This window comes from Grammomys surdaster, unplaced genomic scaffold, assembly GCF_004785775.1.
Source record: "Grammomys surdaster isolate TR1022 unplaced genomic scaffold, NIH_TR_1.0 66, whole genome shotgun sequence".
NCBI lineage: Eukaryota > Metazoa > Chordata > Mammalia > Rodentia > Muridae > Grammomys > Grammomys surdaster.
The window spans coordinates 14,643,487-14,660,341 of NW_021604568.1; the positions used below are offsets into that span (position 1 = coordinate 14,643,487).

Below are 16,855 nucleotides of genomic sequence, written 5' to 3' on the forward strand. Positions count from 1 at the left end.
CATTTATTTTTTCTTAGTTTTCTGATATTATGATATTTAGAATATCATTTACACAGAAACTACAAAAATGCCTGAGACAAAGGTATGCTTAGATAAGAGGTTCGGCAAAATTAAGATGGCATAGGATAGTTTAGAGGCAAGACTACTTTAAATACATGGAATAGAAGTCTGCATGCAATAGGCTTGCCTAAGCCACGGTGTACGCATAGAGATTGCTTCCTATTCCTTTGAAAGCTTGAATGCTTAATTCAGTCTATGTAAGCAATATGCACCAATATACATGTAAATGTGTAGAAAAACATTGGCACTGTTAGACAAATAAGACCAAGTTCAACTTGCAACAGTATCCTTTCGATCATCTAAGGGAGTATCTTTTGTCTCTGCATTGGTAGGCTGAGTAGCTTTGTTTGAATAATACATACCTCAGAAATGATGACATTGAGAATCATAAATCATCTGCCTTCTAAAGATTCCATTCGCACTCGCCTTTCGCATCTGTTCCCTGCTCTGCAAAGCGGCAGCAGGAATATACCCAGGAGACAGTATTGGAATGAGTTTTCTTAAACAAAAGGATTTATACAGTCCTAGACACTAAAATGTGTCAGCGACATTAGAAAATAAAAGGGCTGGTGTTTCAGCTAAACTCATTGTTCCTATTTTTTCCTTTTTATAGACAATAGAGTATTTCAGCTTGAACCCTGTAAATCTCATTTACAGATTCACTCAGGAATCTACCGTCTGTGTGTGACATTTAATAGCCACCCCCATTTTTTTTTCAAAGAGCCATGTATTTAACAGAATAGGGTGGTGACTTCTGGCTTGGTTTCTGCTTTTAGCCGATATCCACGTGGTCATCTGTGATACACCCCAGAAAGCAACAATGCTAATAGAAAATGTGGAGAAGGGCCTTACCCCAGGCCTGAAGACAATCATCTTCATGGATCCTTTTGATGACGACTTGGTGAAAAGAGGAGAGAAGTGTGGAGTTGAGATGTTATCTCTGCATGATGCTGAGGTATGAGTCACAAACAGCTTGCATCTAGGTAGGTGGTTTATCATCAGGAGCAGGATGCAGCCCATGTACACAAAAGCATAGGGCTGTTGTTCAAGGATAGCATACATAAACCAGACTCAGAAGCCTGAAGGACAATTTCTTTGACGACTACAAAACTCCCGACAGAGGTGGACAGATTTCCTTGGCTAGCTGTATACCCTTCTGAATATAGACTATATAGATGGAGAAACTCAAGGATGTTTATGAATCTGGTCCCTGAGGCAGGTTGCCTGAGTTCCTGTTCTAGTTATTCACCTGTTACAAGCCACATCTCTCCCTAGCTATAAATGGAAGGTTAAGGTGGTACTAATCTTACAGATATGTTGGCAAGGGTTAAATGAATCAGTGTGTGTGTGTGAATTACTCAGGAAAGTGAGTAGCATAGCATACATCCTGGCATAGACATGATTTATATCACCCAAGAAAGATTTAATTATGCTCTTAGATAACTGGACCTTAAGAGAATGGTGATAAGCTTGAGACGTGTCTTCTTTAGGTTAACATTCTTGAGGAACTTTCTGCTTTCCCCTGATGCTTTCATCGATATCAACATTAGCTTATGGGTTAAATCTAGGCTGGAAACTGGGAGGTTGAGAACAGGGGAAGGAAGAGCTGACTTTGTCATAAGTCTGTCCATCCTCAACAACTCTTTCTTTTTCTTGATTTCCTGTGCACTTAGAATCTAGGCAAAGAGAACTTCAAAAAACCAGTGGTAAGTGTTCTTCCTGAATTTGAGTTTTGTATAGTTCACTCTTAGTTCATCGCAGACTAATATCCTTGTGTTCCTCCTCCAGCCTCCGAACCCAGAGGATCTAAGTGTTATCTGTTTCACCAGTGGAACTACAGGTTGGTGCCTGTGACACCTTGAGCTCTGAGGGAGCCAGAAATAAGACTAAGTCCTGAGCATACCATGCCACCACCCTGTCCCTGTGTGCTCACAACCTGAGCCATTTATGAATGGGTTCCCAGATAGAAAAACGCAAGCATAAAGAAACAGATTCTTCTGAATACAAATGGTAGCATCCACTTGCTGTGGATTTTAGGATTCTTAAAGATGGTGTTAAAATGTCAACTTTTCCTCTACCCTTCCACTGCTTCAATCAGATGTAGCATGGGGATAATTTCATAGAACATTGGGATGGATTAATGGATGTACCACTGGAATGGTTTCATTCAGTCAGGGTAACTCAGTGTTGGCTCTCCACAGATGGCTGTGTCCTTACTGAACAACATTTAGTAGAAGGTTTAATCATATTTATTGTGGACTGTTACAATATGCCTGGTTTATAAAGTTCACAGCAATATTGTTGGGAGGTCTTAGGTATAAAGTCTTAAACACGTGAACAGCACAAGAAGGGATAATTTGCAACTTACTGTTTTCCTATTATCACCTGAGATTCTGCCTGTGCTGTAAACTAAGAGGTCAGGGAGACAGTAAGTGGGGTGGGTGGATTTCTGAGGCACGAATCATTCCCAAGCAGAGGCATAAATGTCTACAGCAAGCTACAGTCAAGAGGACAACTTCTGTCTCTAGACCAGAACCAAATTGAATTTAGCTTCTTTCAAGGTCAAATTTACAAATTATCTACACTAAGGATCTTTCTCTTCACCTCTGCTTTCCTACAGGTGACCCCAAAGGAGCTATGCTAACCCATCAAAACGTTGTTTCAAATATGGCTGCTTTCCTCAAATTTCTGGAGGTCAGTGCTCAGTCAAAAAAGAGGCCCTTGCTAAAATGTGACTTGGCTATAAGATTTTTAGGAGGAACACTTAAAAGTCTGTTATTTTTGTCATCACTGTGACAAAACACTTGACTTACGTGACTTCTGGGGGAGGATTAGTTGGCTTAAAGTTTGCAGAGTGGCATGATGGTATAGGCAGCTCCATTGTGCCGCCAGTGGAACTGGGATTTTTAACTGGAATATAATACCTCAAGACCCACCCCAAGTAACTCCTTTCCTCCAGTGAGGCTCCACCTCCTAAAAGTTCTACAACCCCAGGAGACAGTAGTGCCATCTGGGGACACAGAAGCCTAGAGGGTCTTCTGCATGTAAACCACACCAATAACAAAATATGGAAAACACTGACATAGCCTTTAGGGCTCCATGTCAAGCTTCAGTGTTTCAGGGTCCCTGCGTTGAATGGTTACAGGATATATCAGGTTGTGGAATACATTAAGTACCCAGGGAGGTGTTTATGTGCTATGCATTTTAAGAGTCTTAAAGATGATGTCAAAATATCAAGTTTTTTTTCTCTATGCTACCACTCTCTCAGAGGGGATAGTTTCAGTTGGACGGGCTTAATCAAAAAAGAGAAGGGGAATTTTAAAATCTCTATTGGAGAGAAACTGAACATCAACCCACTGTTGTTTGTCCCTGTTCTACAGCCTATCTTCCAGCCCACCCCCGAGGATGTGACCATATCCTACCTCCCCTTGGCCCATATGTTTGAGAGGCTTGTCCAGGTGAGTGGCCTGTGAACCTAGCAGGTAGGAAGGGGTTCCTGACTTGCTGGCTCCACATTTATTCAAAATTCAGGGATGCAGGACATCCCTAGTCCTTTCTGTATGAAATCAAGCAGACATACCATTGGTTTCTTTGAGTCCTGACTTACAGCAATTCATCTAGTAAGTCTGACTATCTAAGGAGGATATTACTTGCTCCTGACTTCTCAGGGCACATATTGTCTGTCTTCTCTTAATCCTGAGCTGACTCCTCAGATGTTTTTACTTATATGATGATTAGAATTTTAAGAGGATCTAGGGTTAGAGAAAAGTGTGTCCACTAGGGGAGCAGGGCAGAAACACCTGATCCAGATCAAGGGTCTGCTCTCCCCAGGGAGCATCTTTACAGATCACTTGAGTGTGTAAGGTGGTATTGTCAGGCACGGCATGTGTCCCTCCTTGGAGCCTCTCCAAAATTTCCAGCCATTCTGAAGCTGGATTGAGAACAAAAGAAGCACTAACATTTCAATACCACAGGTGCTGTGGGAAAGAAGTCTTTTCCCTCCCTCCCTCTGCCCTCAGTACCCCCTTCCATATGCTCGGTCGATATACATAAAGCCACATTGCTTCTAATAAAACTTTACACATATTTTAGTATTTCTCAAATTGGGCCAATCTTAACTGAAGGCATGTTTTTCTATTTTAACTGGCCGCAGTTTTTTTTTAGTGCCAGAAGATGCATGCTTCTCATGAAGGATGGTATCTTAGACCGGGACCCAGAACTGTGGTAGAGCCTGAGGGTGGCACCCACAGTTTCACAGTCTGTTATCTGTCTTGCCACTTCAACAGTAATACGTTTCCATCGTTTCTTTCGGGGAAGCCTCTCAGACACCTCCTCGGGTATCTGAATTGGCAGGAAGCAGGTCTTCTGCAAAAGGACTTGCCTGCCGATTTCAGATTTCTCACTTCCATCAGAGATAGGACTGCCTATAGAGATCCAGGGCACTGAGCCCTGTCTTCCATCTTGTTCCAGGGTATCATATTTTCCTGTGGAGGCAAAATTGGCTTCTTCCAAGGAGATATCCGGTTGCTACCTGATGACATGAAGGTTTTGAAACCCACTGTGTTTCCCACAGTGCCTCGACTCCTTAACAGGGTCTATGACAAGGTATGAGCCTTGCTTCTTGCTTGGGATTACACTGCTTGCTTGGGCAGGACTGGATCCTGACAAGAATCAATTCCAGCTCTGTCTGAGCTCTGACAAGCATCTCTATAAGCACGTTAGAGCTGCCACTGTGAGAAGCCATGGAATGCACCTTTTCTCTGGGTAACATTGCTGACTTGAGGAAGCGCTGCACTAAGACCAGGGTGGGGGGGAGCACCTCAGTTTTTAACCAACACACTGGAAAGTTCTTCCTCTGATTTGTATATGCTGGTAATTTAACTTTGTGATTGAGGTAAACATTTCCGATGTATTTGCTCATTTAACCTTCCGAAGAAACACAGTAAACCATGGTCATTCACAGAACTCTGACAATGTGGAAGCAAAACTGTGGGTATTAAAGAATTTTCCCAAAGTCATAGCTAATAAAGAAAGGGACTATAAAGCTAATAAAGAATAAACTCTCACATGGTAGTTTGAGCTGACACTGAGTGAGTACTGTTCACTCAGCTTGCAAAATGGCGGTTTTCCTACCCCCAACTCTTACTTCTTCTATACTCCTTAGCTGACGTTCTACCATAAAGACCGAACAAATATTTTATCCTCTCCTTTATTTGTCACTCATAAATATAATGAATTCATGCTCCAGCAATCCTTATAAGTGACCAGTGAGGATTTTTTTTAATATTAGTATGAACTCATCTTTATATTTTTCTGTTCATTTTAGTCGTTCTTTTTGATGTTCCAAGTGTGTCGATCAAGTTCTTATGCATCCTTTTGACATGACTCCAGTAATCTATGATGATGGGTCCTGAGCTTCATTTGTATGTTTCTCACCCAAGCCTTAGACTGCAACTGGCCATTGAGAGCTGGGATTTGAATCCAGGCGATATAGGGTAGTATCTGCTATCCCATAGACCTGGAGCCCAAGGAAATGACACCATTATTCATATTCTTTGGGCCTTACCTCTCAGATTCTGATACTGGCACTCCGTCTTTACCAGAGGCCAAAGCTGTAGTAGCTTTGGATAGTATTTGAGCTGGAGTAGGTATGGATAGTATTCAGATGATGTGTGAATACTGTAAGCTCTGGTAACACTTTTCCAGTTCCTCATCAGACTTTGGCGTCATCAGATTGGGTTGTTATGTTTTTTGTGTTATTGAAATTTTTTATTTTTGAAAGAAAGTATCTTACAATAATAATATATAGCAGATAATTTGAATCTGGAGCTTATTACATACATGGAGATTTTATTAGATATATTTCCTTTTTTTATGTTTTTTTAAGGATTTATTTTATTTATATGAGTATACTGTAGCTGTCTTCAGACACACCAGAAGAGGGCATCAGATCCCATTACAGATGGTTGTGAGCCACCATGTGGTTGCTGGGAATTGAACACAGGACCTTTGGAAGAGCAGTCAGTGCTCTTAATCACTGAGCCATCTCTCCAGCCCATGATATATTTCCAATCATAGTTTTTTGTCTGTGACTTGTTAGGAGAGCTAGTCATGTGACTGTAAAAGGTAAGCAGTTTGTGGTAAAGATGGGCATCAGGCCTGTTATAATGTAGGCAGCATTTAGTGTACCTCAGAATCAGATGGTGAGACATAGCTAAATGATGTTACAAGCACAGGAGTAGCCTGGATCCCAGCCTGAATTGGGAGGCGAGGATGAACAACTCTTGCTGTCTCCGGCCTGTAAACGGAAACACAGGTCAAGAGAGGCATCCTGTCCGTTTCGAACAGGAAAGAAGTCCACTGTCCCAGAGTGCTTCTGGTGTGGAGAGGTCCTGAAGGCTGAGGAGCAGGGTTTAGGATATAATTTTGAAAATAAAGACGTTCCTGTGTGCTGTTCATGGGGATGCTCTTATCACAGGAGTGGGATTGATAGACTGTAGGGTTACAGTGATGCCAGGGTCAGGAAAAAGAGGAAAGAACATGAACAGGGAAAAATGATACCACGTGTGTAAGCCCAAAGGGGAGAAATAATGTCATTAGAGATTTCTGCTGGATTCTTTATGATGTGGCGAAGGGACATTTGCTGTAATGATGGTAATTCTCTAGGGTAGGAGGATAAGAAAACATCAAGTGGAGGACATGTAGTACTAATTCTTAAAAGCCAAATTCTTAAACCTTTCTCTGGGCTACTAAGTCAAAAGCCCCAGGGTGATCATGCCCCTGGAGTAATTTCCTATCTGATTTTAAGCCAGTGGTGGTGACCATCTTTTTTGATTTGTTCATCTCTGTTACCGAAGTTGTTTCCTGGGGACCTGGAGTCATCGAGGTCTGGGGTGTTATGTAATAATGTCACTTGCTTCAGGATATGGGCATAGAGCTCTGTGGCTTGTCATTAGTAAGCAAACTAGTTCATGACAGTGCGACACTTCCTTATGAAGCAAGGACTTAGCATCTTGGCTGCTACCAAATGGCCTTGGTAAGTACCTCAAGTAGCTTTCTAACCAAGAGGCTTTATCACCCTTCCAGGTACATAACGAAGCCAAGACACCTTTGAAGAAGTTCTTGTTAAACTTGGCCATCATCAGTAAATTCAACGAAGTGAGGAACGGCATCATTCGGCGGGACAGTTTGTGGGACAAGCTCGTGTTTTCAAAGATTCAAGTAAGTTGAATAGACCCTGGACACCAGGGCTGGCCGCCACTTAGCATCCCCTTACCTTCCAGGTTGCAGTGGCCCCCAAACTAGAGATCTTCACAGATCTTCGATGCCCACTCCCACCTTTCTCTTTGGGCCTCCTTTGTGTATATGAGTGTGTTTGGGTGGGGGTGGGCAGCGTGTGGTATGCTGTCTGTGTGTGGGTTCAGAGGACAACTTCAGTTACCGAGCCTCACCTTCCTCTTTGAGACAGCGTCTCTCTTGTTCACAGCTGTATACACTAGGCTATTAGTTGGCCTACTAGCGTTTAGGGATTCTCTTGCTTTCGCCTCCTACATCTTCACAGGAAAGAGTTGGGATTACAGGTGTGCGCCACTGCATCTGGCTTTATTGGGTTCTGAGTGTGTGGAGTCTGGTCTTCCTCCTTGCACAGCAGATGCCTTACCCACTGAGCCACCTTCTGAGATCACTCTTGTGCAGCTTCGCACTAAAGAGAGATGACAAAGCATACAACAGATTCACGTAGATTTCAGCACTCTGTAGTGTTGTCTCAGTTGAGTTTTGCTAAATTGTATTTACTTAGTTGTAGTATGGTTTTGTTCAGTTTATAAGTGATATAAATTGAAGAACTTAAAAAACAACAGCAACAAACCCTCAAGTTCTCTCAGGAATGGCTGGTGAAAGCTCTAATAGGAAGCATTTTAAGTGATTTTCTAGGTACCAAGCTGTTGTGTATGTGCTTGTAAGTCAACCAAGTCGGATGGCTGGGCATGAGATTTCACCCATTTTACAATAGAGGAAAAGGAAGGACAGAGGCTCAACAGCTCTTTTTGTTTCTACTGAACAGGGCAGCCTGGGTGGGAAAGTTCGCCTCATGATCACTGGAGCCGCCCCCATCTCCACTCCAGTCTTGACCTTCTTCAGGGCTGCAATGGGATGTTGGGTAAGATTTCACAGTTACATCAATGGAGCACACTATTCCAATAAAAATGAAATCGTAAATGAAAAGCACTGAAGAGAAGGCCACACCTCAGATCTTAGACAAGAGAAAACTCCTGACCCCAGTACTCACCTCTTCATGCATCAAATATAGAAACCTTTTTTTTTTTTTTAAAGATTTGTTTATTTATATAAGTACACTGTAGCTGTCTTCAGACACACCAGAAGAGGGCATCATATCTCATTACAGATGGTTGTGAGCCACCATGTGGTTGCTGGGATTTGAACTCAGGACCTCTGCAAGAGCAGTCAGTGCTCTTAACCACTGAGCCATCTCTCCAGCCCAGAAACCTTTTTTTAAAAGTTTATTTATTTATGTATTTTTAAGTGTAGTAGTCATGCCAGAAGATCCCTTCATGGATGGTCATGAGCCACCATGTGGTTGCTGGGAATTGAACTCAGGACTTCTGGAAGAGCAGTCACTGCTCTTAACAACTGAGCCATCTCTCCAGCCCTAGAAATCTTTTTTAAAGAACATTTTTTAAAGATTTATTTATTCATTTGCTAGATATGAGTACACTGTTGCTGTCTTCAGACACACCAAAGGAGGGCATCGGATCCCATTACAGATGGTTATGAGCCACCATGTGGTTGCTGGAAGAGCAGTCAGTGCTCTTAACCACTGAGCCATCTGTCCAGCCCAAGTATAGAAACCTTTACATAAACAGAATCAGGGTTCCAAAATACCCATCATGCTCTAGCCATTGGACTCCTTACCAAAAAGGTTAGTTCATGTCATTCACGGTTTCCCAAATGATGAGTCACTGTTGACAGTCTGCCTACATGCCACAGCACATGTGTGGCAGTCAGAGGACAGTTTAAGAGTTTTGGTTCTCTTCTTTCACCATGGGAGTCCCAAGGATAGAATTAGGTCCTCAGGTTTGGGGATAAGTGTCTTTCCCATCCTGCCAGCCTTACCTATTACATGTTAATGTACATCACCAAACTTTCGGGCAGGTCTTTTATACACACACGCACGTCATACTTAAAGTACCATTCCCTACACACGATGAGAAGTTTTGCAGCCAGTTAGTTGCCTCTAATTGAAACACTTCACTTCATACTGTTTCTTTTATCAATACGTCTTAGTTTGGGTTTTATTACTATGAGAGGGCATCATGACCGAGGCAACGCATATAAAGAAAAACCTGTAATTGAGGCTGGTATACAGTTCAGAGGTTCAGTCCATTATCATCATGGTGGGAAGCATGGCAGCGTGCAGACAGACATGGTGCTGGAGAAGGAGCTGAGAGTTCTACATCTTCATCTGAAGGCAGCAGAAAAAGACGGAGTTGTTGGAGGTAGCTTGAGCTTAGGAGACCTTAAAGCCCACCCTCACAGTGACACAGTTCTTCCAACAAGGCCACACCTCCTAAGAGTGCCACTCCCTGGGCCACGCATCCAGACACATGGGGGCAGGTCTCCCATGCCAAACCTGTTCAAACCACCGCAAATACCAAACTTCACTGCTAACTGACACTTTTATTTCTTCCATGGATTACTTCCTTACAGAAAACAAGCAATGGGTGATTTAGTTCCCTTGCAGATTGCTAAGAGTTCCTTATATACTTAAAAATTAATCTCCACTATGCTAGACATTTTTTGGTCTGTCTTTTTCTTTTGCTTTGTTCATAGCTATATAGAAATAGAATTGATATGCACGCCAATTGATGAAAAATTTCTGTTGTGTTTTTTTAATTGCTGAGACAGCCCTTTTCTTCCTTTTAAATTTTTTGTTGTTGCTTTTTTGTTTATTTTATGTCTATAGGTGTTTTGCCACATACATGCCTGTTGCCCTCTGAGGCCAGCTGTCAGATTCCCTAGGACTGGAGCTACAGGTGGTTTTGAGCTGCTGGGAATTGAACCCAGGTCTTCTGGAAGAGTAGCCAGTGCTCTTTGCTTCTGAGCCATCTCTCCAGCCCCTACAAGATTTTCTAATCCCCCAAATTTCTTAAAACCGTCTTTGCCCACATTTTCTGGTAGTTTTATGGCTTTACTTTTTTTTTTTTTCATTTATGCCTTATCCATCTGAAACATATAGATCTGGCTGTGGATGTTCTCTCTTCCTTTCCAAATGGAAATCTAGTTTGCTGATTCAGCCAAACATATATCGCAAACAAAATAGAAGTCAGAAACAGGCTCAGCCTCACAGAGACTATTCCCAGGCATGTACCCAGTATCAGAAGAGACTGGTGCCAGTCAGTGAAGGGTCTTTGGGGTTTTCAAACTGCCCTTCTATTGGCTATTCTTAGTACCTTTCTTTCCCTCAGCCTCAAAGATTAACAGAAAGTTTTTCTTCTAACCTCTTCCCAGAAATATCATCCTTCAGTAGGTCTACTTCTATCAGCCCAGCCAATTGCAGGCCACATCTCTGACTGCAGTAGCCTATCAACTTGCTTCCTGCCACCAGCCTTTCTCTGGTCAAGACTATCTTCTTTATATGAGGGTTAGCAACTACAGTACTACTTTCAGTGCCTGCTTTACAGTTGACATTTTACTAGGGCACAGCTAAGGCCATTCATTTATACATGGTCTATGGTTGCTATCATGTTACACTGATAGAGTTACATTGTTGAGACAGAGACCATATGTTGTGAAGAACTAGCAGCTGGGCATGCTTTTGAGGTTTTGCAACACTAATTTCAGCTCTTGTTTCTATAGTTTGCTTTCCTGTCTTGGCCATAAGGGATGGCCAGTCATACTTTATCTTAAGTCTCAAAGCTCTTCTTTGGTTTCCCAGGTGTTTGAAGCTTATGGCCAAACAGAATGCACAGGTGGATGTTCAATTACATCACCTGGGGACTGGACAGCAGGTGGGTTTTCCATTTGCTGGTTGGGAGAAGGCTTCTAAATGAACCATGGTTTAGGAATTTAAATAATTCTAGTGCTCTGGATGTAAATGGCAAATTCAAGTCTTGCTTTCATTCTTACAGTCCCATAAACATCTTAGAAATGTGCCTGCTTTATGGTTGCTCAGCCCAGAATATATGCTATGTTCTAGGTCATGTTGGGACGCCAGTGGCTTGCAATTTTGTAAAGCTGGAAGATGTGGCTGACATGAACTACTTTTCAGTAAACAATGAAGGCGAGGTGAGTAGGTCATGCCCAGCACTCAGATGATCGATGTGGGGAGGCTTAGTCCAAAAGGAGCATAAATCTATGACCTGACTTGGGTTTGATTCCTCAACTTTTAGGAAGCAATACAAGATCAGTGAACTTCATTATCCTATAGTGGGGACTAAAACAGTCTCCAAACTGTAATGGAAACCATCACGTGCTTTTGTTTGGAACAGGTGTTTCATAAGGTACAAGAGCAGCCATTTCTATTATCTCCCCCTTTTACTGTCTGGTATATAGATCTGCATCAAAGGCAACAATGTGTTCAAAGGCTACCTAAAGGACCCGGAGAAGACACAGGAAGTACTAGACAAGGATGGCTGGCTTCACACTGGGGACATTGGCCGCTGGCTTCCGGTGGGTATTTCTCCTTAACTTGTAAGGGTCTTTGCTATGGGACTGGGGAGAATAATCTACTTCTTACAAGAGGGATTAGGGATATGAGCTTAATCAGCTGAGGCAGCTGCAGGGAAAAGAGTCTGCAGATTCCTTGTGTGGTGTTTTCTCTAAGTATGAAGAGAGAAGCGTACCAGTCAGAAGACCCTAGCTTAGGAGTTGCAAGATCTGTGTTCTAGTCCTAGCTCTCTTATGGATTGATGGTGTGAAATACTGAAGAAGTTGGCCAAAACGAGATCAGGAGCTGCCAAAGCTAGTCCTCCCTCTAGGATGGGGCACTAACAATTTTGACCACAACCTTACAAAGACAGCAGAAAGTAAGACAACTGAAAGGCTTTCTTCCTTCAGTATTTCTTGTCAAATACAAGGTGCACCATAGGTAGTTCCATTGATGCTGTCTAGACACAGCAAAGAAGTGTTTCTTTCTAATTAACTCATGGAGACATATTAAAACAAAGAGAATTCTAAATCATGTGTTTACATAGGCTAATATCTGCCTCTCAGTGACCTTCACAGTCCCTCTCTGTGGAAGACACAGAGTTTTATAGATTGGTTTGCTGATGAACAATTGGCAGTAGTTGCTGAAAATCTCATCTGTTTTCTTGAAAGGGAACAGAGCATAGTTGTAATGAAGATGTGTAAGCCCTACAGGGGAATTTTCCAAGAGTCTCCTTCAAAAGGTTTCCCTACCTAATATGTGTTAGGGGAGTGTAACTATTTTCTTGTTCATTGTTCAAGATTTAAGAGATTAAGAATACTTGACCATGAGACTCCCATGATATACTTTCGATTGGGTTTAACAGTTTCTGTTTAATCAGTGTCCCCTGCTCTAAACCCAGGAGGCAGGCAAAAGATATGCTCCCCTCAGCCCCCATGAGTGATAGTAGGCTGGTGGTTATTGACCACTTTTAGTCTAAATTAAGTCTGGTTCATTGACGGTTCCAGGGTTCATTCAGTATAGAGCCCTACTTACGGCGTGCTCAAGCGGACTATGTCATTGATGGTTCCAGGGTTCATTCACTATAGAGCCCTATTTATGGCGTGTTCAAGTGGACTATTTTTACCCCATGCCCCAATTCTACAATTCAAATCCCTAAGAAGATAAGCGCCTCAGGAATTGACTTCAGGGAAACGAAGCAGCATATGACCTATGACGGTGGTCAGTGCCCTGGCAGCCCTGCTTCTGTCCTAACAAGCCCAATTACAGGCTGGCTTGATCAGTAGCATGCAGCTGTTTTAGCCTGCTCCCAGATTTAACAGGAAGTAACATGGAAGGGGGAGCTAAATCATTCAGCACTTTAAGGAAGAGATAACCCCTCCATTTCTCAAAGAGTTCTCAAGAAGTGGTAGTTGGAAATGAGTTATTAGAAACTGGGGGCTGTAGAATGTCTTCACTGAATGAGGCATCTATTTGCATAACCCAGCAGGCCCCTGGGGCTTTCCCAGAGGCTTGCTGTTTGGCTTTCTGCAGATGGGCTTTGTGGAAGTCACTTCTTCTTTCTCCAAGCCAAGAGAAACACAGAAATCTCCAGAGAACCTATTAAATAAGGACAACACTCATGGCCTTCTTACTGATACAATCATCAAGGGTTCAAAACACTGATGCTTTTATCTGCCTCATACAGAATGGAACTCTGAAAATCATCGACCGGAAGAAGAATATTTTCAAGTTGGCACAAGGAGAATACATTGCTCCAGAGAAGATTGAAAATGTTTATGCCAGGAGCAGACCAGTATTGCAAGTTTTTGTCCATGGGGAGAGCTTACGGGTAATACACCAGTTTTAGGGCCTGTGCTGGTTCTCACAGCCATAAAAGACATTTGTATAAGTGGGTTCAGATAAGATGCCCCAGCTTACAAAACTACATTCTGAACTATAAACATCCAGGAAATAATTCGTTGGAATTAAAATATCTATTTTAAGAGGTAGCTTTATCTCACATAACTTTCTACGTGGGACTCTCAGTGCCCATTGAGTAGCTCCTCTGACACATATAAACTGTTCTTTATATGCTGCCCCTAAACTGGTCCCTTGGAGCTTGGGTAAGGCAAATTTCAATATGGATTGGCCAGGGATTTGATTCTTTAAGCTTAATGACAACTGCTTCTTTTTGAGGAATCAGGCTTGGATAGAACATCTTTGCAGTGGGGTGCAGAGTGGGGCACACTGTATGCTGAGGAACTGTATCAGATTCGTCTCAAGGTCTCATCTATTACAACCCACTTCCTTCCCACAGTCATTCCTGATAGGAGTGGTGGTTCCTGATCCAGATTCACTACCCTCATTTGCAGCCAAGCTCGGGGTAAAGGGATCCTTTGAAGAACTGTGCCAAAACCAAGTAAGCATGGCTCAAAATGTTCTCCAAGTAAGCGTGACTGAGAACGTTCTCCAAGTAGACATGATAGAATGTTCTCTGAGTAAGCATCACTGAGAACGCTCTCCGAGTAAGCATGGCTGACAGAGAATGTTGCATGTGTATCCTGGCCTGCTGCAGCAGAGGGAAGGCTCTCCCAGCTGTGGCACCTCTGGGTTCTCTGAGCCTCCTCTCTGCAGGGACACTCTTCCTGCTTCTGTGACAGGTAATTGCACTTGACAGTTTAATAGAATGAAAGACAGAATGTAGAGTTTAAAACACAGAATGATTTTTTAAAAAGCAGTAACATGCTGCTTGTGAGAACAAATGGAGAACACGGATGGAGAATGTCTTTAGAAGCTGTTAGCCCCTAGGTTTGCCTTTCCTTTTCCTTGTTTCCTTTGGGAAATGCAAGGTACATATGCTTTTCAACATACTTTTTGAGATTTTTATCCAACTCTTTCAGGCATTTTGAGTTGGTTCATGCTTAGCTTTTCCTTTAAACCTTTCTTCAGGCATACATACTGTGATGTTTTGTGTTTCAGCGTGTAAAGGAAGCCATTTTAGAAGACTTGCAGAAAATTGGGAAAGAAAGTGGCTTGAAATCCTTTGAGCAGGTATGTACTGCTGATATAATTCTGGTCCCCCAAGTACCACTAGGGTTTTATGTAAAGCTCCACTTACACTGGTTTCAAACCTTTAACTTCCAAGGGCACAGCTAATATTTACGTATTCTGTCTACCTCTGCCGTTTATTACTCATTCTCTGTACTCCACTCACATAAACATCAAGTATAGTTCAGTTGGTAGAGTGCTTGCCTAGCATATATGGCTTCAGTCAATCTTCAGGGCCACATTACCCGATGTGGTGATGTGGTAGGACATACTTGTAATCTCAGTGATGAGTGGGAAGGGGAAGATCAGAAGTTCAAGATTGACCTTAGCTATATGGCAAGTTGGAGATCAGCCTGACCAACAGAAAATCTTATCTGAGAATGCACATGAGTCTGTCTTTACTGTCCCACATACAGCTTCTTTCCTAAGGTGAAATAAACTGTGCAGCTTGTCACTTTGCAGATGAAATGCCAACCATCAACATGTGCTCACCTTCTAGGTTAAAAGTATCTTTGTGCACCCAGAGCCGTTCTCTATTGAAAATGGACTTCTGACACCGACACTGAAAGCCAAACGAGTGGAGCTTGCCAAGTTCTTCCAGACGCAAATCAAGAGCCTCTATGAGAGCATTGAGTAGTAGTAGTTTAAGGTACTTACTGCTGAGGGTTCTGAGACCCGCTACCTCGCAGAAGTACGGCCTAAAATCAATCCTGTTTTGTCTTTTCATCATACCTGCTGTTTACCTATTATACTTGTGAACTGTAGGATACTTAGAATGTGAGACCCTTGCCCAGAATAAAAGACCGTCCTCCCAGCTTAGACTTCTTGGACATTTTAGATCTGAGTGCTGCTTTATCATCATGCTGGTCTTCAGGTCTGTGTTCTGTGTCATTTCCTCACGACTGCCATGCCAATGCTATCTTGATTAGTGATCCCCAGTTCTAGGGTCACAGGGATCTTTTAGGTGTACCCTGTTTTATAAAAACCCTGTTTGCTGGCAGCTCAGCACTTCCTGAGTCCTCCAATACAGTGATTATTAACCTTCCTAAAGCTGTGACCCTATAACATAGCTCCTCACACTGTGGTGACCCCCCAACCATAAAATTATTTCATTGCTACTTTATAACTGTAATTTTACTACTGTTATGAACTATAATGTAAAAATATTTGAGATGTAAGATAACTGATATGTGACTCCAAAGGGTCATGACCCACAGGGTGAGAACCATTGGCTTAACAGATTAAGAGATTTTTAAGTTATAATTCATGTTTTTCAGTTACTACATGAAACTACTAATTAGAATTTTAACCTACTACCCACTCTAATTGTATTTATGAGACAAACGTCTATGTACATAAGTGTACATCAAAGTTTACTCAATGAAGGAACAAAGCCAAGTTTGACAAAGCTTCAGTTCTCTGGTTAGACTTCTGACTTGGGACTATTAAACCATAGCAGATAGGGTCAGAAGAGAATGCTGTTTTAGTGTTATCTGCAGTGGCAGTTTTTGACATTGACTGTTCTCTACAGTTTGCTGAGCTGGAAGGTGTGGGGGAAGAAGCGGAAACTATGTCCAGCGAACTTTTCCAGTAAATGAAGCAAGCACTAAAGCACTGTCCTGAGTTGGGAACAAAGCAATGTGGGCAAGCTCGATGCGACGCCTGCACTGCAGGCCTGTCTTCTGTGATGGGAGCTCTGGATCTTTCTCCTTGGACTTCAGTCCCTGCAGTATTTTACTGCCAGATAGCATGTGGTGCCTCTACTTGTAAATGTCAAATCTTTGAAATAAACTATTACAGATATTATGTTGTGCCTGCAGTCTTGTGAAGTATGATGGGAATTAGTATAAAAACGAATCATGTGAAAACTCAGCTGCATTTTAAATTTTGGCTGTACACTAGAATTATTTGATTTGAAAATGATGATGAGGCGCTTCTCTGGGGTGCCTGAATTACACAGTCTCGTAGCCAGGTGTGGTGATACATACCCACAACCACAACATTCAGGAGGCCAGGGCAAGAGCACAGCAGGTTTGAGGCTGGGTTACACAATGAGGACTTGTATCAAAATTAAACAACCATTGGCCAGGATTGTTACAA

The 16,855-nt window shown here is 42.3% G+C and overlaps 1 protein-coding gene across 4 annotated transcripts in view; it reads left to right on the top strand.

The window, feature by feature from the left end:
• The window catches only part of Acsl5 (acyl-CoA synthetase long chain family member 5), a 45,393-nt gene extending 28,832 nt beyond the window's left edge, over positions 1 to 16,561 (top strand). For all 4 annotated transcript variants that reach the window (XM_028773022.1, XM_028773048.1, XM_028773031.1 and 1 more), the window contains exons 7-22: positions 837 to 1,015; positions 1,734 to 1,766; positions 1,849 to 1,900; positions 2,681 to 2,754; positions 3,441 to 3,518; positions 4,531 to 4,665; positions 7,147 to 7,281; positions 8,123 to 8,218; positions 11,015 to 11,087; positions 11,276 to 11,364; positions 11,632 to 11,748; positions 13,413 to 13,556; positions 14,025 to 14,126; positions 14,687 to 14,758; positions 15,255 to 15,404; positions 16,287 to 16,561. In XM_028773022.1, the coding sequence (XP_028628855.1) occupies positions 837 to 1,015; positions 1,734 to 1,766; positions 1,849 to 1,900; positions 2,681 to 2,754; positions 3,441 to 3,518; positions 4,531 to 4,665; positions 7,147 to 7,281; positions 8,123 to 8,218; positions 11,015 to 11,087; positions 11,276 to 11,364; positions 11,632 to 11,748; positions 13,413 to 13,556; positions 14,025 to 14,126; positions 14,687 to 14,758; positions 15,255 to 15,392 (1,517 nt within the window). In that variant the 3' untranslated portion in view covers positions 15,393 to 15,404; positions 16,287 to 16,561. The remainder of the gene's footprint in view (positions 1 to 836; positions 1,016 to 1,733; positions 1,767 to 1,848; positions 1,901 to 2,680; positions 2,755 to 3,440; positions 3,519 to 4,530; positions 4,666 to 7,146; positions 7,282 to 8,122; positions 8,219 to 11,014; positions 11,088 to 11,275; positions 11,365 to 11,631; positions 11,749 to 13,412; positions 13,557 to 14,024; positions 14,127 to 14,686; positions 14,759 to 15,254; positions 15,405 to 16,286) is intronic.
• Positions 16,562 to 16,855: the final 294 nt, after the last annotated feature.